This window comes from Cavia porcellus, unplaced genomic scaffold (assembly GCF_034190915.1).
Source record: "Cavia porcellus strain 051 isolate PalLab524CR breed Dunkin Hartley unplaced genomic scaffold, mCavPor4.1 scaffold_26, whole genome shotgun sequence".
Taxonomy (NCBI): domain Eukaryota; kingdom Metazoa; phylum Chordata; class Mammalia; order Rodentia; family Caviidae; genus Cavia; species Cavia porcellus.
The window spans coordinates 24,121,970-24,146,388 of record NW_026947509.1 but is presented as its reverse complement, the minus strand read 5'-3'; the positions used below and the strand labels follow the sequence as shown (position 1 = coordinate 24,146,388).

At 37.6% G+C, this 24,419-nt stretch overlaps 1 protein-coding gene across 1 annotated transcript; it reads left to right on the top strand.

The window, feature by feature from the left end:
• The first annotated feature begins 5,547 nt into the window (after positions 1-5,547).
• Positions 5,548-22,976, top strand: LOC134473363 (uncharacterized). The gene is made up of 4 exons (XM_063237509.1): positions 5,548-5,701; positions 5,911-6,227; positions 10,166-10,229; positions 22,639-22,976. The coding sequence occupies exons 1-4, from the start codon at positions 5,572-5,574 to the stop codon at positions 22,974-22,976; spliced, it is 849 nt and encodes a 282-aa protein (XP_063093579.1). The 5' UTR covers positions 5,548-5,571.
• Positions 22,977-24,419: the final 1,443 nt, after the last annotated feature.

Here is a 24,419-nt window from a genome sequence, read left to right as displayed (position 1 = left end):
GCCATTCTGGTTTGACTATTATCTTCTTTGGAAGTCCTGTAGTGTTTACAAGTTTTAGGTTTTATTGGTCTTGTTCTCTATTGTTTTGTTCAACTTTATGATACCTAATGAGATAGACAATTCTTTTTAAGGAAGCAAGAAGCATTATGGTAACCATTGTCGATAACCTTGTACTCTGTTTTTACATCATGTGCTATGTCTATTCTTGGTTTTGACTGATAGCTTTGTTTTGTCATATTTGAATTTATTCTCTTCCAAAAAAAGTAATAAGAACTAAGGAGTAATAAAACCCAAAATGTGTAAATTTTGTTCTAAAAAAGAGAGGAGAAAAAAAAGTGCTCTAAAGTATACAACTGCAAGTGTGTTTAGGGGTGTTAAAAAGATGCCCATATTAATGTTTTTGGTTGGATCATTGAACACAACTGTTTGCAGTCTAACTGTTTGAATGTCCACTTTGTATGCTTTGATACTGTGACTTGAGCAACTGTCTCTAGGATGATAATTGTAATGTAATAACTGGTCTATTAACTGGCGATTTCTTACTGTTTTTTTTTTTTTGTAGTCCTGTATTAATTGTACCCTTACACTGCTTTGTTTTTTTTTCTCTTTTTCCTTTTAAATAAAATTTTAAAAAAAGAAAATATGCAATCATACCGTTAATAAAAATGAAGTCACAGGAAATTGCTCACAGGAAGCTGTCATCTCTCTGCACAGCCTCAAGGTGGCAATGCTGACTTAGATCAGAGTGAGGGCTCACACAGCCCAAGACAAGCTATTCAAAAAGTAAAAGAAAATCATTTCCCTCTCCTCTGCTTCAGCTTACTTGTATATCAGATGTCAATTCATGTATGTATCTACCCATCAGTCTAAACAATGGCTGTCAGAATCACAGCCCGTCAGCTTCACACCTTGAAGCTGCTGGAAAATCTCTTGCTGTCACTGCCTTACAGAGGGAGCATTTTCTGCTCTCGAGAAAGGGTCCACATCTGCCCTACATTTTGATGCTATTTGTGGTTTAGACATTTACTTGAGGTCTTGGAACACAATAACCACAGATAAGGGGGACATGCTAAACACAGAAAAACCTTAAGCAATTAAAACACTTTCTACCTGACATGGCCACCGAATGGAACTGGACAGACTGAGGGACCTGCACCACTTTCTCCTCCTGGATTATGATGATGGTTTTCACTCCCCAGGGGCCTGCAGCTGGTGCACACATCCTCAGCTGAGATCAGCCCCTCACTAGCCATAGGCACATCACAGGGCCACCGCGGCAGTGTCTTCACAGGTTCATGTTTTATCTGCCCTGGCAGAGTCTCAAGTACACACAGTTTGACTTCATAGATTTGGTCTTCATTTTGCATTCTTAAATTATGCTTCCTCTGACACAGAAGCCTGACTTAGAACTAGCAAGGTAAGTTCATAGGAGGACTAGGTCAAAATAAATATTAAACTCCAGTGTTCTGGTTCCCGGAGAATAAAAACCAAAAAGAATAAAAAGAAAATAAAGTCACAAAAAGTAAAGATATTCTTGGTGAGGATGCATCTTAGCTGTGCGTCTCAAGATTATTTGGTTCTGTCTTAGCATAAGGTGTTCCTGCAGGCAAGTGCAAACACTTTGCTTACAATCAATAATAGCAGGGCAAAAGAAAAAAGAAAAAAAAATCAGTGAATGCTCATATGTAATAAGTAGATGTCAGGGAAAACATGAAGCTATGGTTTCCATTCATCTAAGTCCCTCCAAGTTCTTGAAGCTTGGAGTGTGGCTTAGGACTCGCTCTACCCTGGAGTGTCCCCAGCAGGTCTGAGAGCACTGTGTGCCTGCTGGAGGATGTCTTCAGGTCAAGCTGTTTTATGGGGTTGCTCAAGTTTTTTATTTCCTTAAAATCATTCTGCCCAGTGTATCTACTATTGAAAGTACTGACGTCTCCCAACTGTTATTATTGAATTTCTGTTTCTCCCTGTAATTCTTTCAGCTTTTTCTACATGTAGTTTGGAGTTTGTTGTTAGGTGTCTGTACATGTTAGCTGTTGTAGTTTTCCTAATTGACTTACTTTTTATCATGGGAAGTGATCCCCTCTTTATCTTTAGTAACTTTGTTGAAGTATGTAGGAACATTAAAACACCTCCGATTCCCATAGGGCTGCTGTTAACATGCTACAACTTTTCCTAAGGTAAACTTACTTATGCCTGCTACAATTTGTATCTGGAATGTTCTCCCAAAGGCCCGTAACTGAGGCTATTTGACACTGCAGTGAGGTGGGACCCAGTGTGTGTGCCTGCCCTGGATGAGTGAGGGACACTGGTTCTTCTTGACTGTGTCCTGGTTGCCAGGAAGTAAGTGGCTTTCTGTGCTGTGCACGTCCACCATGGTCCATGGCCTCACCAAGACCTAAAGGCAAAGAGGCTGTTTACTGTGCATTGAAACCTTCCCAACGGGCGGCTTTAGTCATTTTGTAGGTGACAGAAGCAGACTAACACAAAAATTCTGACAGTAAGATGACCCACATATCACAGCATTCAGGATGTGAAAAAATTAGATTAGATTAAGTTTTATAACCCATATTGTTTCACATTCTAATTTAAAATTCATTAAGCAAGGATATGTTTAAAGAATTAGTTGCTCATAAATGTGAAATATGAAAAAATACAAAAATTTCTTTTCTCTAAACTCTTTTCTTGTCACTCCCAAATCTTAGGAGAATGGAAGGGATGTGAGTATTAAGGAAATTAAAACCACTTGGCATTGTCAGGAAACAGAGCTGGGTGATCAACATGATTTCCTGGAAACACTTTTATATTCTCATTGATTATCTTTATTTTACTTCTCATTAGTGAGCTTGTGACACATAATAAACAGGATGGAAACAGCACGGACACCTCACTTCTGGGTGGTTCTTACTTCCTCTTCCTTTCTCCTTGCTCCATCTCTGCCCATCCTCAGACAGTCTTGATCTTTGCTGAAAATTAATTGGACAAGTGTATGTGAACCTGTTTCTGTGTTACAGCTCATGTATAGACCTTTGGGTGTCTCTTTTACCATTAGTAAACTCTGTAGATTACTGTTCTGTATACTATATCTTGGTAGGATCTCTTCCCAGTGTCCCCTTTGATAACTGTCTTGGTTACTCAAGTAGATTTGCACTTCTGTGTAAATTATGCATTCAGCTCAACAATTTATATATGAATATAATGGAATGTTGAGTAATGTATTACAAAATTTTTAAATGATGAACTTAAAACTATACTGAGTCTTCCAATTCATGAATATATCTCCTGATTTATTAAGCTTTCTTTATGCTCATTGGTCAGAAGTTTTGAATATTTTTCAGAACAAAAAAGCCAGGAACTGGAAAAAAAACTATTTGAACCACATATGTTATTCAAAGAATTTTACATATAATATGTGAAGAGTTCTTGAAAAACAAATAAATTTTAAAATGAACAGGTGAGATTTACTACTTCCCTAAGTGACTTTTAGGATACTTAGCAGAAGCTCGAGATCATTGATGTCACCCTTTTGAGGTTTTCAATTGTCTCATGAGGGGTGGATTGTCCTCTCCCACCCACTAACACTAAGACTAAAACCACTAGAACTAAACTAGGACTGCCAAGACTAAGACTATAGATTACTGACCAAGGTTAATGGTGTCACCCACTTGCCCACACACCAGTGGATTAGTGTCACTTAAGTGACTATACTTGCAATCATATTTTTAAACACAATTTTGATCCCTGTTGTACCTGCCTCGTGGTTTTACTCTATAAACTTCATTTGAGAAGTGGTCTCATTGGCAATCCAGTTAAGACCTATCCTATTGATATAGGGAAAGAAACTCCAGCCTGCTAGACATCCACTACAAGTTCATATTCTCTATAAATAATAAATTATAGGAGCAATGGAAATTAAGAGCAGAATATATTCATTGAGAGAAACAAAGCTTCTATCCAAGACAGTGACGGAAGGAGTCCTAAGTGTGTTTCTCAAGATCCCACCTTTTCTAGGGATTTTTAGACACATTTTTAGACCACAGAGTGAAGTGGGTTCAAGCTGGGGGAAAATGGGAAATCACAAGGTGGGCATGAGTTGGGACAGAGCTATGGAGAACCAATAATATTATGAGTATAATTGTGGAAAAAATTGATTAAGTCAGAATCAAATGGGGAAGAAAGTCACATAGCAAGCAAGTATGAATATATAACAGGGACTTTTCCCATAAGGGGTTGGACAGTGGCTCCTTATGGCTTCTTCAAAGTGATCAGACAGACTCCCCAACTCAGCGCTCATGGTACATTCAATATTCCACCCCCCAAACCACATCTCTAAGGCAGCTGCTTCCCTGCTGCTGATGGATTCTGCGCCTGGACTGTGACGGGCACAGCAGCCAACTCAACAGGAGAAAAACCCAGTTACCAGCCTGCTCCCAGGGTGCTTTGTGCACCCACACTCTCCATCTGCTGAGGTGCAAATAATTGCAAACCAGAATATTGGCATCCTGTCACCACTCAGGTGAAGTGGAATGGAGGAGAAACTCAAAATAATTATAAGCACTTCTTTATAACATTCATTGATCTGTTATTACAACCTGTATCAAGAACTGGAACTATCTTAGATAATTCATACGCACTTTTCTTGGTTTCTAGTTGCCTTTTAGTCACTTTAATTTAATTTATCTATTAAAATAATGAAGGAAAAGGAAAAACAGCTAGGTCTCACATGATCACATAGTAGGATGCAAAAACTCAGTCACCATTATCAATAGTGTTCACATGTTCTGTGTACTTTCCAGAACAGATAATAGCATGTATCACAGAAAGACCTGGCATTCTCTTCATGAGATTAGTAGTAAGATAAGAATTTGGATCAATATTGGACTCAATAGTATAGAAAATGTGGTAGAATAAATCTAACATACATGATCTAAGAAGTATAATTAGTTTTGTGCAAGAAATCGGTATGATTATACTTATAGTATTAAAAGATAGTAAGTAAAACTCATTATCCAGGTTTGAAAGAATAGAATTTATTATGCTTATAATTTAAAAACATACAAACCCAAAAGAGTTTCACCTCCAAGGACTGTGGGATGGAATTTTACCACATGATTTAGATACAGTTTTATTATCTGTAAAATTGGAATAGATACTAAAGCTCCATAAGGAAAGAGGAGATAGAATAATTGTGTTGCACATGACTTCCTTTTACAGAAAAGAAAAGACCTATGTGGAGAAGAATAAACATTTGTCAGTTTAATGACAAGTCAGATGATTAATAGGAAAGTCTGGGGCTCCTGATCATTTCACTATAAATGTGTCCCTCAAACTAATCTATGGAGTAGCATCTCCATGCGTTAGCCAGCTCAATCTGCAGTTCCTTTCAGCTCCAGCTCTCAAACTAACTGCTTTTCTCAGCGTCATTTCTAAGAACTTCCTAACTGAGCTCCAGTGGAAACAAGGGTAGACAGAAGATCAGTTGTTTCTCATGTGTGTGCAGACCCTGTGGTGTATGAACCTGAGAACCCCATTTCCTGTTTGGGGGAGTCACCTAGGAGCTCAAGAATTACTTAAATGTGCAGTGACATGCACCGAGGGGCCCTGAAGCCCGAGTGTGAGGCCGAAGAAACACACTGTGCAGAGGGACAAAGACACATGTCACTCTCCATCCTGCTGTGGGTGTCCGTGGCCTTCATCTGCACTGGTATGGATGGTGCAAATATATTCAAGATTGTTAGGGATGAAGGGCATAAACACAGATGAGTGCTTCACACAGTCCAGGGAAGGAAAGGGGGATGGGAGAAAGCAAGGAACCATGACTTCACTTTTGTTTGTGGGTCCTAAATTAGTCTAATTTTCACAATATTTTATTTATTATATCATGGAATCAGCTGTCTCTGATTGTTCCCACAGGATCCAGTGTGGCCCAGAAAGTGACTCAAGTCCAGCCACCCATATCCAGACCAGAAGGGGAAATGGTTACCCTGTACTGCTCCTATGAGACAACCTGGAACTTTTATTATCTTGATTGGTACAAGCAACTTCCCAGTGGAGAGATGGTTTTTATTATTAGTCAGTATTCTTCAGATTCCAATGCAAAGAATGGTCGCTATTCTGTCAGCTTCCAGAGAGCAGCTAAGTCCATCATCCTCACCATTTCAGCCTTACAAATGGAAGATTCGGCTATGTATTTCTGTGCTATCACGGAACCCACAGTGTTTGAAATGAGAGTAAAAGCTGAACAAAAACTCGGGAGCTCCCTAAGAGACAGGCACTGCTGCAGGAGCCCAGCTGAGACTGGCTCCGCAGACCCCAGACAGGAAGGGAGCATGGCAGTTTCTTCACTGTGGTCTGGATCAGAGGATTAAATTCTAAGTAAAACCTGCTACCGTCTCATTTGGAAACAGGTGTCTGGGGCAATTTTTCTGCAGTACTTTCTGTCTTGGATTTCTGAATCAAAAGTAGATCATCAGAACATATCTAAAGATGTTTCATGTTCAATGCTTGCCCCATAATAAATGGAAGTGTCAGTTTTACTTTAAAATATGCACAGTCCAAATATAGGTTTAATGAACTGAAACAGCAACAACATAATTTCCTTAGTATTTTTAAGCTCCCTGTTTGGTACACAGGAGCAGAGTCACCATGAATGATGCTGAATGAGAATAATTATAAGGATGAGACATCACTCACTAACTTTCCCTGGAAAGGAGCCTCAATGAAGCTATTATTTGTATAACAATATTGAGCCTGAGTTGACTGACGGCCAACTAAATTCACACTGAGGAAGAAAATTTGGATGAGCACAAGCACGTGAGTGAAATGTGACTTGTGAGAACGTACTGGGACCTGTGACATCAAGTGGAACCTACAAACTAAAACGAGTCTCTACCCTACTCCTTCAGTGTCAGTGGGTGGCCATCAAGAGAAGCAGTGCCATTTGCAGTGATGCCATATACATACATGGGTCCAGATAGAGGTGCTGGAGGAGGACCTGTGATGGAAAGCCAAGATGTGCCAACGATAAGATAAGCCAGAAAATCATTACCAGCTCAGGAGCACTGACCTAAGTCCTGAGCACACAAGGACTGGCTGCAGCCTCTCACCCACCTTGCACGTGCAGCACCATTTCCTTCATAACCAACCTTAGAGCAGCAAAGCACAGTGAAGCAAACTCTAAGAAATCTGTTTCTAGAGAGTTAAGTGGAGGCAGTGCAAAGCTACCCTAAGTACCCCCTGTCATCTTGGGGTAAGCACCTCTTACAAAAATACTTAAAAGTTCAGACAAACACAGCAGAACAATTACAGTAATAGGATGCAACTATTCCTCTGTCCGCCGTAAACAAACTAACCACTCCTAGTTAGCGTATGAAGTTTGCTTACCCATCTGTGGTGACATTTGTGCCTTTCTACTTGATATTCTATAGCTTACTGTTGATATTCTGTAGCTTAATGGCTGAGACACAGTGAAACATGAGATGAGCCTGCACCAGACATCTTATGCCTCTATCTGCAGTTGAATGAGCAGAGAGTAAATCATAGTTATTATGGGATGTACCTAAATATGTTCACATCAATGTAATATTTCATAACTTTTGCAATCTAGGTCTCTCCAAGTGGACATACAGTTGCAGCTGGCTTTTACAGCCCTCCCTCCCCAGTGCTCTGCTCACTGTGCTCACAGGTGCCCTTGACTTTCCATAAAATAAGCTGCTCAACAAGGGGCAGTGCTGCATGAATGCCATAAAGTCAGCTAAGAAACTCTGTGAATCTGTGACTGGTTTCAGCAGGAATCACAGACAAGTGAGTGAAAGCAAATCACACTTGAGAACAGCAATAAAATCTTTGCAACACCCAGAGGAAGCTCATACAGTGGGTTCTGAGAAACAACATTAAGGATAAGGCCTCAGTTCTCCTTAGGAGTAACACAGTTCAAATAATAAAAAGTGTTTTGAAAGTTCTTAAATTTAAATAAACTTTCAAGGTGTTTCTCTATGAACATAACATATATTTAAAATTTTCCTTGGTGAAAATCATTTTTAAGCCATGTCCATTGGACATACCTGTGATCTCTGCTGCTGGGGAGTGTGAGGCTGAGGAACTGCATTCGAGGCCAGTCAGGGAGAACTTAGCCAGACTCTGCCTCAAAAAAGAAAGAAAACAAAACAAAAAACAAAAAACAAAAAAAAAAAAAAAAAGAAAGAAAAGTCATGGTTAAGTTTGTGGAAGGTCCAGTGAGATAATGAAAAACTGTATTTTCAATGTGTGTTTCCTTTCTTAATTACTATTATTTTAAGAGATGAAGTCACTGTGATATCCAGGCTTCCTTCACATTCTCCTGCTCAAGGCACTGTCCTTCCTCAGTCCCCTTACCAGACTGGCCTATGGGCATGCACTGGAACACCAAGCTCCGCCATGTGTATTTCTGAAAAAGGGCTTACACAGAATATACACAGATATTATAAAATTAGTAGAAAAATAACCATCAGTCAACATTTTGAGAAATACATCCTTCAGATTTAAAATACTTAATAGCAAATGTCTTTAAAGGCACCTAATATTACACAGAACACTGAAGAAAATGAAAACTTTACCAAGAAACTGAAATCTGATGTTTGCTTAGGTTACTGTATGTGAGGCTTAGTATTATACAGTTCAGACACATCTAATTTAAACACGGAGAGCTAGGTTTTGTTGTTTGCATTTACAACGTTCAGAAACGAGATAATGCTTTTCCTAGTGTGGAGGAGCACCTCTGACTTAGCGTTAGCTCGTGTCCAGAACCTGGAGGTTCTAGCGTGCAGAGTTCTGCTTATAAAGAAACAAGGACCTCATAGCAGGGTTGCTGATGTCTCTGTATTTTTTGGTGATATTACTGGGTCTCCCCGAGGCTGGGAAAATAGTTGTCAAACTTAGGTACAAACTGACCAAGGCTCAGTGCATTTAAAAGCCACCCACTAACCAATCAGGAATGCTGAGCGTATTGCAAATCTTTCCTACCACACTGTGTTGGTGAGTGGCAGGAGCTGGAGGGAAGCTAGTCCTGAGACACTGTGGGCACATTCCCCCATCAGGACCTTTTTTTTTTTTTTTGTACAGTTTTTTTTGTTCTTTTTTCTTCTACCGGGGATCGGTACCGGCGAGGGAACACAGGACCGCCTGCTTGCAGGGCAGGTGCTTATGCTGCTGAGCTAAATCCCCAGCCAATCTAGACCTTTGTCCCTTGTCTCGGCCCTGCCTGAGATTCTTTACCCCAGGTGTCTGTATGGCTCGTCTCTGCGCTTTCTGTTTATCCTCATTCAGTCGTCACCTCCCTTTGAAATCTTTGCCTAGCTGTATCTATTTCTCTTCTCAGAGAATCAAGCTCTAGCCCTGTGTGTCCAGAACTGAAGCAGTTCTGGCTAAAACTCTGCCACCTGGTGTCCAGATAAAGTATTTTGAGGCAGTCAAACTAGTCTCCTTGTTACCCTCTAGTGTTCACACGTTAAAGGGAAACCTTTCTCAAAAGGAGCAGCCTTTGTTCAACCAGCCTGTGTAACTGTGAGAGCAGTAATTATATGGGACAGGACCCAAGAAGACGAGCTGGTTGCTGAATTATTATAACGCTAGATGTGAAAGTGATAAATAAAATATATGGGATGACTTGGGGTGGAGAGCAGCAGGATACTCTGACTCCCAAGCTCCCACTGCAATACCAAAGTGCATTAATATTTTACTAACAGTAAGAACCATAATAGGCTATGAAATCTACTTGGTGAATTGTAAAATACACCCCAGAAAGATACTGTGAGCTTCATTTTGTGGGTAAACTCTGGGTATTAGAGGGCAAGAGGGGACACGGGTTTTTAGGGGAGAGAGGAAAAGAAAATCAGTACCACTTTCTTGGTTTGAGTATAAACTGTGCCAGGTCGTGAGGATAATGTGAGTTATCACTTGGATAGTCCTTTGCACCTGCATAGTTTGGGATGTATTCCCAGTCACCCCAAAAGGGGATGATGTCAGGCAGAATGAGCTCATACCCTTCAGTTGGAGGGTGGGGTGGGGAGAGGTGGGGGGAGGGAGGGAGGGACAGAGAGAGAGGTTACACAAGCAGATTAGAAGACTTCATTTTATTTAAAATATTAGGATGAAAATTCTGAATGAAGTGTCATCCTGTTTTCTCTACTAGGTCTCAGGACCAGGCTTCCCACAATTGCTGGAGACACTGAATGTGCCCTCTTTGTGTCTCTCTGGTGAGCAAGTTTTAGTTGCATCTGATCTGGAGTGGGGTACAGCGGCCTGGAGGAAACCTGCTGAGGTCACTGCTCACTGTCCTGTGTACAGCTCCACACTTCCTCCCATTTCTGATTAGAGGGAGCTGGCACCCCTTATCTCCAGGGCTTTCATGTGTAAACACTGATTTTCTAGAACTCTAACAGCTGAAAAGGTAAAGCTAAAAGTTGATATGTTTCAGATTGGGGACTGGGAAAAAGTATGAAAAGATTTTTGATAGGTTTAAAAAGTCAAGGTGCCAGTACATCAGGCTTTGCCAAGGAAAATGTCACTGGAAAGGATCCTAAAAGGTTCACAGTGCAGATATGTGGAACTCAAATCCATCCTAGCTATAGAATCAATATGCAGGTTTATTGACTGCCATCACAGAAAAACAATTTTCCGGAAATATCAAAAAGTGGCATAAACAGATATTTAGGCAGAATTTTGAAATTACATTCTCACATAAATAAAGCATGAGCATTCAAGAGAGAGGGATATTATTTTTGGGACTGGGAACATTTATGTTTCTCTTGAGGTGGAAATGTATGGAAAAGATGGCCAACACCTTAAGAGCTCAATGACTCATTTTACAGTTGAAAGATTTTTTTTAGATAGGTATTTTAAACATTGTTTATATTATCTCAATCTGTTTGTTTATCTTAACATCAGAATTCTAGTCTTTATTTTCTCAGCCTAACTCTTTTAATGGATTTACTGTATTCCTAAGGCGTATTGGGGATCATGGGTCTGGAAGGAATGAGGCATGAATTAACCAAGGAAATGCCAATCTAGGTAACTTTGGGTAATTCTGACCATGTCTTGGAAATGGAAGTCTTCTTAGAAGTACAATTTTTAAAAATTATGATTTTCCTTGTCTCTTTTCCACCTATCTTTATGTCTTCTATCTTATCTCATATCTGATAAATTTACTGCCTTTGACAGGTACTTAGCTCTTCCCCAAGGGTTGTTCTAATCCCTTGAAGGCGTGTTCTGGAGAGAAACCTATTTGATCCACTTGGCTGGGCTTCATGTTAAGTCACCTCTTTAGGGTCACACGACTCTTCTGTCTCCTTCCACTGCCGGTCCTCTCGAGGTGTTTCTGCTCAGGCTGCCCTGCTAGCCTGACACTAGCAGACAGTCACTCTAAGGTAACACAATGCCTGGTCCAGAATCTTCAAAAGTTGCTGTTCCAGAAAAAACATTTAAGTGCAAGAATTTCTTACATGTGCATGTGAACAGTCATTTGCAAAATTTAATTGTAAAGTCCCTTTTTGGGATAGTTACAAAACTTTAAATATAGCTGGAGAATTAGATAAAATAAGTTTATAAGTGAAAGGCAGATTTCCATTGAGAAAGACAGAATATCAATTATTGAAAAGTTCATTTTCAAGGCTCAGTCAGTTGATAGCTCATGAATAAATGAAACTAAGCCTTTGAATGTTCACTGTGATGTATCTGGAGAACACTGAATGCTAATGCTTCAAAATTGCTTTCAATTCTAGAGCTCAGCGCAAATCCACGTATGTCCAGCCACCAGACACTGCTGTCTGTCCTGACTTACATTTCAAGTCTTGTAGACTGAACAAATTAAGAGGATGAACTTCTGTTATAGCAGAACTGCATAAATGACTATTTGTTGAAAATGTAAACTGACATAGGAAAAACAACTTTAAGCAGCTGTGTGTACATTCACACACTAGAGGGAAGAGAAATGCTTTTCTCCAGTACAGTGTAGCTGAAAATTTAATTTCCAGTCCTTCCTGTGCAACTGTGGAGGATGCACCACAATCAAGCTGTCATCTCACTGGCCATAGGTCCATCAGCTTCCCTTGCCAGAGCACCTTCTTCTCCTCAGGCTTGGGAGTCTCTGAGGACAGCACAGCAAGTGTGGACACCTCCTCTGTCAGTCACTCCATACCGGGTCATCAGTGGGGATGTGCTCTGGATGCAGGGCACCAGAGCATCCACAGCAGCTTTGCTGGGAAGAATAATCAGGTGCCCTAGACCATGTCCTCCCACCTCACTCAGCAAGAGGAACTCAGCTCTGGGTGGTGGGATGCATGACTCCAAGAACTCTGGATTTTTGACTCTGGATGCTTTTCGGGTTCAATCAGGTGTCTATCAGGGCTGTGAGAGTCTGTTAGTTGCTTTCTTTGAAGAGCTTAGCAAGGCTTTTCAAAATAGGACATGGGAATACGGTTAATGGCACTGAAAACATTTCATTTTTCTCTTGTGAGTGTGCTGAAAGCGATTGTTTTAGGTTTTCCTCAGTTAGCTTTAGGTTTGAAAACTTTAGGTGTCCTACAGATGATTTCTTTTTCTACCCATGCATAGATGTCCTGCACATTAATTAGTATATAAGATATTAAAAATTCTTGAAATATTAAGACACCAAATCCTCTGATTTCCCTGTAATCAGTCATAGAGGAGAATACACGATTAGAGCAAATGGTAATTTTCTTATGTGAGTGAATTATCTATGTTTGCTTTGACAGGAGGAGTCAAAGCAGTTGATATTCAGAACAAAGACAGCTCTAATCAGTATGTCTTTGGTATTCTTTCCCTCAGATTTTATCCCATCCTCTGCTGGAAACTCACAAGGACAGAGGGTATTGATCTACCCTTTCCCTCAGGGTACTAAGGATTAGGGACCAGGCCAGAGGCCTGAATCTGGGGTCTCTGGATGAATTTGCCTTTATACTACCTGCTTACGTTCTGGCTTACTTTCCCTTTAAAAGCCCCATGCCCTGCTAGGCAGGGCTCTGACTGTTGTAGACAAATCCTGGTCAGGAGCCCTCAAGGTAACAAACTGTCTCCCACATCTTCTGGTGCTGTTTTTCCTTTTGGTCTGCTTTCTGCAACAGTGCAATTGAAGGAACTTCTTTAAATAGAAGATACTTGATTTATCTCACATTGAAAACTTTGTTTCTAAATATATTTTGAGGTGAACATGAGCAAAGGAATACTGTCCAATTACAGCTGAAAAGAAATATAGGAAAATGACAAGATGAAAGACCAAAATGCAATCTCTAACCTCCAGCCCATACCAAGAAAATCTAGGAAACATTTACATAGTAGAAAATGTAAGCCATATACCTGAAATACCTGAAATGATAGCAACTGAAATAAAAAGCAACTCCAAGAAGTTATAAAGGGACTAAAATTAGAAATAATGTCCCAAGGCAAAATAAGAAGTGATAAAAGTAATGAAAGAAATGCTGACTACATCTACAGAAGACAAAGTTAAAAATTAGAGGAGCAATGCAAAAAGATAGAATCCCTGGATGAACAACATAAGAAACAATCAGAATACATGGAGCAGATTCAAAGAGATATCAAAAATTCCATTGAAAGTTGCCAAAACCACCTCAACGAAAGTGAAGATAGAATTTCAGACCTCGAAGACAAGATTGTAGTGAGTGAACAGGAAAGGAAAGATCTTTTAAAAATAACAAGGAATCAAGAAATAACAATTCAACAGATGAAGGATGATGCAAAGAAAAACAACATGAGATTGATAGGGTTAAATGTAAAAGAAGGGGACAACACAAATGGTATCAAGAGGCTATTTACAGAAGTTATAGCTGAAAATTTCCCATTCGTGAGAATGGAAACTAACATACAGATTAGTGAAGTGTATAGAACTCCAAATAGCCATAACCAAAATAAAACTATATCCAGACATAAAATAATCACCATCCCAGAAATCCAACATAAGAACAGAATACTAAAAGCTGTTAGAGAGAGAGAAAAAAATTCACCTATAAAGGGAAACCTGTCAGATCCAGCAGATTTCTCAACACTAAGATTGAAGTCAAGAAAATAATGGAGTAAAGTATTTCAGATCCGAAAGGAAAATGATTTCAAAAAGAATGGTATACCCTGCAAAACTGTCTTTCAAAATGGAAGGAGATATAAGATACTTCCATGACAAAGGACAGCTGAAGAACTTCATGATCAGCAAGCCAACTCTGCAAAGAATACTGAAAGACAGTTCAGATACACTTAGGAAAAAACCAATAAGCAAAGCAGACAATTAAACATAACAGAAAGATAAAGATGCAACGGCAGAAAGACAACATATCAAAAATAAACCAACATATCACAGTTATAACCATTAATGTAAATGGTCTCAATGCACCAATTAAAAGAAACAAACTGGCAAAATGGATCAAGAAACAACATCCAACCATATGCTGTCTACAAGAAACATATCTAACCCAAAAGGATACTCACAGACTGAGAGTCAAAGGATGGAAAACAACACTTCACACAACAGGAACCCCCCCCCCACCCACCAAAAATAGCAGGAGTAGCCATTCTATTTGCAGACACTGTGAACTTTAAACCAATAATGATCGGAAGAGATAAAGAAGGTCACTATATACTCTTTAGGTGAAAACTCCAAGAGGAAGAGAGAACTATCTTAAATATATATGCACCAAATTCCAGAGCACCCAGTTATAAAAAACAAGTATTAACAGATATGAAAAATCAAATTATCAGTAACACAATTGTAACAGGAGACCTTAACACACCACTGGCACCAAAGGACAGATCAATCAGACAGAAAATCAGAAAAGAATTACAGAACCGAATCACACCTGTGAACAAATAGACATACACAGAATGTTCCACCCAACAACATCAGAATACACATTCTTCTCAGCAGTACACGAGTCATTCTCTAAAATATGCCATATATTAGCCCACAGAAAATATTTAAATAAATGCAAAAGAGTTGAAATTATCCCTCGCATGTTATCGGATCATAGCGTTTTGAAATTAGAAATTAATGATAAAAGATACTGCAAACATTCCACAAACACATAGAAACTGAATAACGCAGTCTTGAGTAATCAGTGGGTCACAGGGAAAATTAAAGAAGTTAAACAATACTGACAAGCAAATGAAAATACAAATACAACTTACCGGAATCTGTAGGATTCAATGAAAGCTGTCCTCAGAAGAAATTTTATTGCACTGAGTTCCCACATCAGGAATACAGAACGAATACAAATAAATATCCTCATGTTATACATCAAACATCTAGAAAAAGAAGAGCAAGTCAAGCCCAATTCCTAAAGAAGAGAGGGAATTATAAAAATCAGATCAGAAATTAATGCAATAGAGACTAAGAAAACAATCCAAAGAATTAATGAATCAAAGAGCTGGTTCTTTGAAAGAATAAATAAAATTGATAAGCCCCTAGCCAACCTTATTTTAAACAGGGAAGAAAAAGCTCAAAATCATGCAATACGAATGAAAAAGGTGTGAAATCACTACAGACTCTATACAAATACTGAAGATCATCAACACCTATTTCAAAAACCTCTATTCTCATAGGTTTGATAACATAGATAAATAGACAGATTCCTAGAAACATATGAAACACCAAAGCTAGGTCAAGAAGATGTAAAAGTGATGAATAACCCAATCTCTATTAATGAAATTGAAAACATAATTAATTCCTTACTTACAAAGAAGAGCCCAGGCCCAAATAGATTCATGCAGAATTCTACAAGAAATACAAAGAAGACCTAATGCCGGCACTCCTCAAACTCTTCAATGAAATTGAAAGGGAAGCAATCCTTCCTAATTCCTGAAAGCAAATATTACTCTAGTACCAAAACCTGAGAAAGACTCAACTGAAATAAAGAACTATAGGCCAGTCTTCCTATTTACAGATACAAAAATCCTCAATAAAAAATTGGCAAATAGGATGCAGCAAATTATCAAGAAGATTATAAACCATGAGAAAGTGGGATTCATCCCAGGCATGCAGGGATGGTTCAACATGTATGTGAATCAATAAATGCAATCCATCATATCAATAAAACCAAAAGTAAGAATCACATGATCATTTCTATAGATGCAGAAAAGCTCTTGATAAGGTCCAACATTCATTTATGATAAGAATGTTACAGAAAATTGGCATAGATGGTCTTTACCTCAATGTAATAAAGGCCATCTATAACAAACCAACAGCCAGTATCATACTAAATGGCGAAAAACTGAAGACCTTTACTTTAAAATCAGCAACAAGAAATCCCCGCTACTTATTTAATATAGTATTGGAAATACTAGGCAGAGCAACTAGACAAGAGAGAAATATAAAAGGGATAAAGACAGGAAAATAGTTTAATTATCAATATTTGCAGATGGCACGATACTCTACATAGAAGACACCTAAAACTCCATTGAAAGACTCTTAGATATAATAAATAAATTCAGCAATGTAGCTGGATACAAAATCAATACTCAAAAATCAATAGCATCACTATACACTAACAACAGAATCGGTGACAGAGAAATAAGAGAAGTCACACCCTTCACATGAACAACCAAAACAATGAAATATTTAGGAATTATTCTCATGAAAGAAGTGAAAGACCTACAGAGGGAAAATTATAATACACTGAAAAAAATAAATTAAAAAGATCTCAGAAAGTGGAAAGACATCACTTGCTCATGGATAGGAAGAAAAAATATTGTGCAAATGAACATTTTCACAATTGTTCCAAAACTCTTATACAGATTCAATGCAATCCCAATAAAAATACTATGAAAATACCTCATAAACTTAGAGAAATCACTTCTAACATTCATCTGGAGCGAGAAGAGACCTAGAATAGCAAAGACAGTTCTAAGCATCAAAGGCAAGGCAGGAGGCATCAAAATCCCTGACTTGAAGTTGTACTACAAAGCAACTGTAGTAAAATCAACATGGTACTGGAATCAAAATAGAGCTGAAGATCAATGGAACAGATTAGAAGATACAACCACAACTACAAACACAATCAACCATCTTATCTTTGATAAAGAGGCCAAACATGTTCACTGGAAGAAGAACAGTCTCTTTAGTAAATGGTGTTGGAAAAACTGGCTCTCCATATGCCAAAAACTAAAACTAGACCCATGCCTATCACGATGTACTAAATTGAAATCTAAATGGATCAAAGATCTGAATATTAAAGCAGAAACACTAAATCTATTGGAAAACAAGTAGGGTAAAAATCTTGAAGACATAGGGGTAGGTAGAGAATTCATGAACAGGAATCAAACTGCACAGAATATACTTCCCAGAATCAATAACTGAGATCCCCTCTCATTAAAAAGTTTCTGCATGTCAAAAGAAATCTCTAGCATAGTGGGAAGAAAACCCATAAACTGGGAAAAAATCTCAGTGAACTGTCCCTCAGACAAAGTACTTCTGTCTAAAACATATAAAGAATTAAAAAAATAAGAACCCCAAAATTCAAAATCCAATCTAAAAATAGGCATCTGAGATGAATACTCACTTCTCAGATGAAGAAATACAAATGGCAAATAAATACATGAAAAAATGTTCATCATCATTAGTCACTAGAGAAATGCAAATTAAAATCACACTGAGATTCCATCTCACTCCTGAAAGAATGACCAGGATCAAGAAAACCACCACCAATAAATGCTGGAGAGGCTGTGTCAAAAAAGGAACTCTCCTGCACTGTTGTTGTAGACTGGTGCAATCATTGTAGAGGTCAGTCTGGAGATTCCTCAAAATGCTGGGATTGGAAATCCCATTTTTTCCAGCTATTCCACTTCTAGGCATAGTCCCAGAAGAACTGAAAGCATCATACCACAGTTATAGATGTGTATCCATGTTTATAGCAACACAACTTGAAATAGCCAGATCTTGTAAACAACCTAAGTGTCCATCAACTGAGGAATAGATAAAAAAGGTGTGGTATTTTTATACAATGGAATACTACTGAGCTATAAAGATTGATCACATTGAGATATTTATAAATAAATGAGGGTGTAGCTTGAGACCATACTCATAAGTGAAAAAAATCAAATTCACATCAATGAATATCGAATAGTTTCCTTAGCGTAAGAAATGATAACAATACAAAAAAGTATGTGATAAACACGATTCCCCATTATATGGCTTTGAAGACTTATAATGTTTTCATTCATTAATTGAAATGGTTTTATTCTGATTTGTTTGATTGTATCGTCTGTGATGGTTTGAACAGCTATTCCGAAGAAAACAAGACATCATAATAGCTAGTGCTGATTTAATATCATCTTGATTTGAAGTCCCATCAATCTTTTGTTCTTCTGTCTACAATGGTCTTATCATGTTGTATCTTATTGGATTTTATTATATGTGATAGTACAAACAAACTTTCATAGACAAGAAGACAATATAAAAACCATTTTTTATTTTCTGTTAGTTGGTTCTAAATACCCTGTAATACTTTCATTTTCTTGAATGGTTTTACACTGTCTTGATATATTCAATGCTATAATATATGAAGTTACACTCAAATAAGTTCAAATAAAGAGACACTATGGTAACGACTGGTATGGCAGATTATATTGTGGTATCTATGTTGCTTAAATTGTTCTGTTCTGACCTGTGATGTTTTGTTATGTCCTCTTTTATCTCAATCTCCTTTTTTATTTATTTATTTTTATTTTTAATTAAAGGACAAATAAATTAAAAAATAGCAGGATATATTATAGTAACCATTTTGATTTCCTATTAAATTGAATTGAAGCCCTGTATTGCTCCCACCATCTTGTTTTGACTGATTTTACTCTATTCAGTTTTGTTTGATAGAATCAAGTTTGAGGGTATAGGCAACTACTTTGAAGACAATAAGATTCACTATGATTCCCATTCTGGTTTAACTATTATCTTCTTTTGAAGTCCAGTAATGTCTTCAAAGTTTAGGTTTTATTGGTTTTATTCTGCACTGTTTTGTTCAATTTTATTATATCAGATGATATAGGTGATTCTTCTTAAGGCAAGAGGCATTACAGTTAACCATTGTTGATCACCTTGTACTCTGTTTTTACATCATGTACTATGTCTATCCTTTTGATTTGACTGACTCTGTTTTGTTTTGTCCCATTTGGTTTTATTGTCTTAAAAATTAGTAAGAACTATGGGAGTAATAAAACCCAAATGTGTAATTGTTATTGTAAAAAAGAGAGGAAAATAAATTGCTCTAAAGGATATAAGTTTATGCATATTTAAGTATATAATATAGATACTGAGTTTTTGTGGGATCACTGAACAGAACTGTTTGCAGTCTCACTGTTTGAATATCCACTTTGTATGCTTTAATTTTGTAACTTGAACAACTATTTCTAAGATGACAATATGTAATCTATTAACTAGTGATTCTTACTGTTTATTATTTTGAAATTCTGTATTACTTTTTACATTTTTTTCTTTTTTCTTTTTCTATTTTTTTTCCTCTTTAAATAAAAATAAAAAAGCCTCAGCTCTTGCTGGTTATGTAACTATAAACCCTACACAGGGCATCATTTATACCCTGTATTTAGTAAGTTGATTAAACAATTCAGCTACTTTTATAGAAAGTTAAGACAACAATCATTGCATTATGTCAGGAGAGTTAGACTTCTTTCAAAATTTTATAAAAGTTAGAATATTTGTGTAAATAAATATTTCAGCTTTGCAAACATATTAGTAGTTTATTTAGCCAGCATTGTAGGTCAAACTTTATAAAGAGACTTTAAAAGGATGCTTAATAAACACATCTCTCTGAGATTTAGTTTTCCTAAACAATCAAAGCCTAAAAACCTATCACCTATCACCTATGGCAAATGTCAACCCAAACCCATCAACTATCACCTATGGAAAATGTCACTATTTATCATGTGTTCATGCAGTGAAAATGGGAAGTGGAAAGAAGAAACTGGGAGCAAGGACTTGGGGCCAGATGGCCAGCACTGGAATCTGATCTTGAATGGCTCTATCTGTGTGAACTTAGTTCACCAACTTCTCTGATTCCAGTTGTAGTGGGTATTAAATTAATTAATGCATGTGAAATTCTGCCCGCTTGCAATAGTCAATATGTTTTAGCTGGTAAAAGCAAGCTGTATAGAAACTTATAAAATACTACAAAATTGAGAAATCTCTTTTGTTCAGAAAGAAAGATTCATCCTTATGTTGGTTATCTGTTTAGTAAGTAAAAAAGACAACGAATACATATTCAGAATGATAATGAAGGTCATATGTAAAATGTCCTACACCAGGAGCTCTGGTTCAGGCAATACAAAATATTGGTTTTACACTGGATATGCTATCTTGAGAAGCTTGAAATTTGAGGAACAAGACAAAATACTATGAATTTAACCAATATTTATAATTCAACAAGCATAGAACAAATAGATTTCATTACTGTTACCTCATTTGTTGTGCACAGTAATGGGCTTATTGTAACTTTTCCTATATGCACATAAAATATGATTTGATTGTCTATCTGCCAATCAATCTCTTCCATTTCCCAATCACTACTGCTCTTCCTCTTTCCTGATAGTGCACTTCCCACTCTCACGTCTTTCAAAAAATAGATTCCATTTTAATCTGACATATTTTGCCAGATCATGAATTTCATCCATTTTCCTGAAAAGGATGATTTTGATTTTATCATTGAATAACTTTCCATTATGCATATACACAAACACACACACACATGTACACACACACACACACACACACACACACACACTGTTTATTCATTGGCAGGAATCCAGACTCATTCTTTATCATGGCCATTGTGAACTGTGCCAAGGTAAACACTGATATGAAGGTGTCTTTATAAAATGGTGACATTGACTTCTTTGGCTATGTACCAAAGAATATATATTAAGAAGCGTGTACCTGGGTAATATGTTAGGTCCATTTTGATTTTTTAACAAATCTTCAGGCTGATTTACATAATGCATGCTAATTTACATTTCCATAAACAGTATATAAGGATTCTTTTCCCCCTGATCCTTGCCAGCATATTAAGTTTTGTTTTTTATAATGGGCCTTGGGGTGAGGTCAAGTCTCTGTACTTTAAAGTTTCTTTTTATTTTATGAATGTGTGTTTGCAGTACTTAAAGTGTCCATTCATCTTGGGGTGTAGGTACCTGTATAAAACACAAACTGTTTCTTCTTATTAATCCCCTTCCTCGCCCATTGTCATTCTGTTAGTAATTATTTCTAACTCACACTTATGACAGTCAGTGTTTTACACTTATTGAGGATGTTAGGCTCCAGTACCTGGCACAGTTTAATCCTTCTTACTTCCCCTTCCCATCCCCTCTCCCCTCCTTTCCACCCCCTTGACCCCTTTCCTTTGGAAGAGATCTGTCCTGGTTCCTTTCATCCATCCTGACCTGCCCTTTATTTGTACCTTGCCTAACTCAGTGAGCGATGACACATGGTCTTGAAAGCTTGTGGGTCTGATTTGACATGTGTTTCCCTGATGACTAAAAATGTTGAACATTTTTCTCATATTTATCAAACCATTTATATCTTTTAATTTGAGAATTGTGCATTCAGCTCACTTGCCTGTTTTGATTGATTTACTTGTTCTATTGATGATTTGCTTTTAGTTCCTTAAATACTCTGGATATTAATCAACTCTAAAATGAGTTACTGGCAAAGACTTTCTCTTATTCTCTTTACTTCACTGTTTTCTTTCAGTGCCTAAACTTTTAAATTTGAAGTAATCGTTCTTTTCAATTCCTAGTGATATTCCTGGCACTACTAGAGTCCTTCACAGAAGATATTTGGCTATGCCAAAGTTTTAAACATTTCTTCTGTTTTCATATAATGGTGTCACAGTTTGGGGTTTATATAGATATTTTAAACCTATTTGAATGATTTTTTGTTGTTGTTTTACTAAGTGTGAGAGAGGCTTCTAACTGCAGTCTTCTATTTGTGCATGACATGTTTCCCAGCACTGCTGGTTGAAGAAGCTGCCTTTCCTCTTACATTTGTTTTTGATTTCTTTATTAACAATCAGAATGGCTGAAGTTGCATGGGTTTGTTCCTAGCTCTTCTGTTCGGGTGGTGTGTGTGTGTGTGTGTGTGTGTGTGTGTGTGTGTGTGTGTCTCTGTGTGTGTATTTTTATACCAGTACATAGCTTTGTCCTTCAGTACACTGCTTCTGGTCATGACATGGTCCTTTCTTTGTTACTTCTGTGGAGAGGAAACCAATAGTGTGATCTGGTGGATCTAGTTGCTGGTTGGCTGGGGAGATTCTCAGTTCCAGGGATACAAGCTATTGGGTTTTCTCATGTTTGAGGGCTCTCAGACAGTGATCTATGTTCTCAGTGAATGTGATGAATGAAAAATGGAGAGACTCTTGAGAGTTTCATTCATGACTTCCTCTTGGATCCTATGCTATGAGTTTGGTGCACTTGGGAAATGTCAATGAAAAAAACATACTCAAAAAATCCTTCCTATAAGACTGAAAGTTTTAAGGGCTATTCGAGCATCTGTGATAGTTGGTGGGGACAGTGAAAAGACTATATCTTAAAAACTAGTCAGCATCACTGAATGACTACGTGTGTGTTTCTCCCTTTAAACAGGGGTGAGCAGCCTGCATGTGCGGGAGCAGAGTTCTTCCTTCCTGAGTGTCCAGGAGGGAACACTCGCCATTCTGAACTGCACTACTGGGGAGAGAACCCGCCTCAACTTCCACTGGTTCCGACAGAACCCTGGGAAGGAGCTTGTGTCTTTGACCTCCATTCAATCTGGTCAGGAAGAGCAGATGGACAGACACTTTAAAGATCAGATTGGGAAGAGCAAGTTATACAGTGTTCTGAACCTCCCTAGCCCCCAGCTTGGTGACTCAGCCACATACTTCTGTGCCTTGCGGCACTGTGCTCCTCCAGCACCTGTGGCCCACACCACAACCTGCAGCTGAGCTGCTTGACACAGGTCCAGCCTGTGTGACCAAGAGAGGGGCTTTCATTACTCTAGGGGGAGGGCTCTGCTTTACACTCTCTGTCTCCCAGTAGGGAAGGCTGATGCCCCGTCTCGTGTGTGAGGAATCTGAATTTACATGGAGTTAAATTTTGCTCTTCATTGTTTCATTCTTCAGTGCCCATTATACTGCTCCTGGGCCTGGTTGCCCACAGAGCCCTCCACTGTGTGGACTTTTCTCCTCAGAGGTACAAACCCTTTGTGACTCAGACTCTGAGCCCAGGGAACAAGTTTCACCATAAGGCCCCTTAGCAGGAGTAATTTGTGAATTTGTTGATGATCTTCATAATATTTCTGGATTTGTGTGCTACCTGTGTCATTGGTAGCACTGTTTACTTACTTTAATATTAAGCTGACTTTTAAAAATCTGCATTAAAATTACTCTTGTTTTAATGTCAGACATGCTGGTTGTATTTTTTCCCAACAAAATTTGAAGCAACATTTTTGTATAACATTTAAGAATATCAACTCTGTATTGCTTGATTTTCCCTCTTGTATCAATGATGCTTTAGGAAACACTCAGTGTGGGACATTCATTTAATTTATGAAATAATCAGGATGCAGAAAAATGGTGTGATGATGTAATGTATAACCTAAGAACAAGAACCCAGGAATAGAAGCTGGGTATTCTGACCTGACAGTTGCTAATTCCATAAAACATGCAAACACATCCAGAGTCTGAAGGAAAGATCCTGTTATGTGTTGTAAATTAAAATATCTTTTAATTATATTTTTATTTTGGATAAGATACAAAATATAAGTACTGAGGTATAAATAGAACATTCCATAATCTATGGCCTAAAAATGACAACTAATGTGATTTTAAAAGTTAGGGGCACAAATATACAATGTTATTTTTAATGAAAAGGGATTATTATACATCCAGTAGTTCTTGAGTGCTGGTCTTTCTGAGTAATATATTTAGATTTTCCATGCCAGCACTCTTTCAAGACAGCAAATGACAAGAAAGTTTATTTTAAAGTCTGACCTACACTTTATGCTAGTGAGCTGTTCCATTTCTTTTTTTTAACTTTATTTAAGGAGAAAAAAGAAAAAAATTATTTAAGGAGAAAAAAGAAAAAAAACAGAAAAAGGGTACAAGAAATACAGAATTTCAGAACAAATACAGTAGGAAATCACTAGTTAATTACATATTGTCATCTTAGAAATATTTGTTGAAGTTACAAAAAAATTATCAATTTTTGATATTATTTCTGATTATTCAATATTCCGTATAACTCATTGTACTGTTGTTTTATTGTAAATAAAGTTGCTTGAATTAGGGAAAACACATGTCACAGAATGCCAAATTTCAATGAAGATACTATTCCCAAAACTTTAATTTCAACAGTCCCAATAATTTATTAACTCTTCATGTTATTAT

What these genes read in the sequence shown, in the direction of transcription:
- LOC134473363 (XM_063237509.1), top strand. Translation starts at nt 5,572, where the DNA reads ATGTGCAGTGACATGCACCGAGGGGCCCTGAAGCCCGAGTGTGAGGCC. An exon ending in CCACAGTGTTTGAAATGAGA is followed by an intron (nt 6,228 to 10,165) that starts GTAAAAGCTGAA and finishes TTTCTCTACTAG; the next exon opens with GTCTCAGGACCAGGCTTCCC. An exon ending in GCCCTCTTTGTGTCTCTCTG is followed by an intron (nt 10,230 to 22,638) that starts GTGAGCAAGTTT and finishes CCCTTTAAACAG; the next exon opens with GGGTGAGCAGCCTGCATGTG.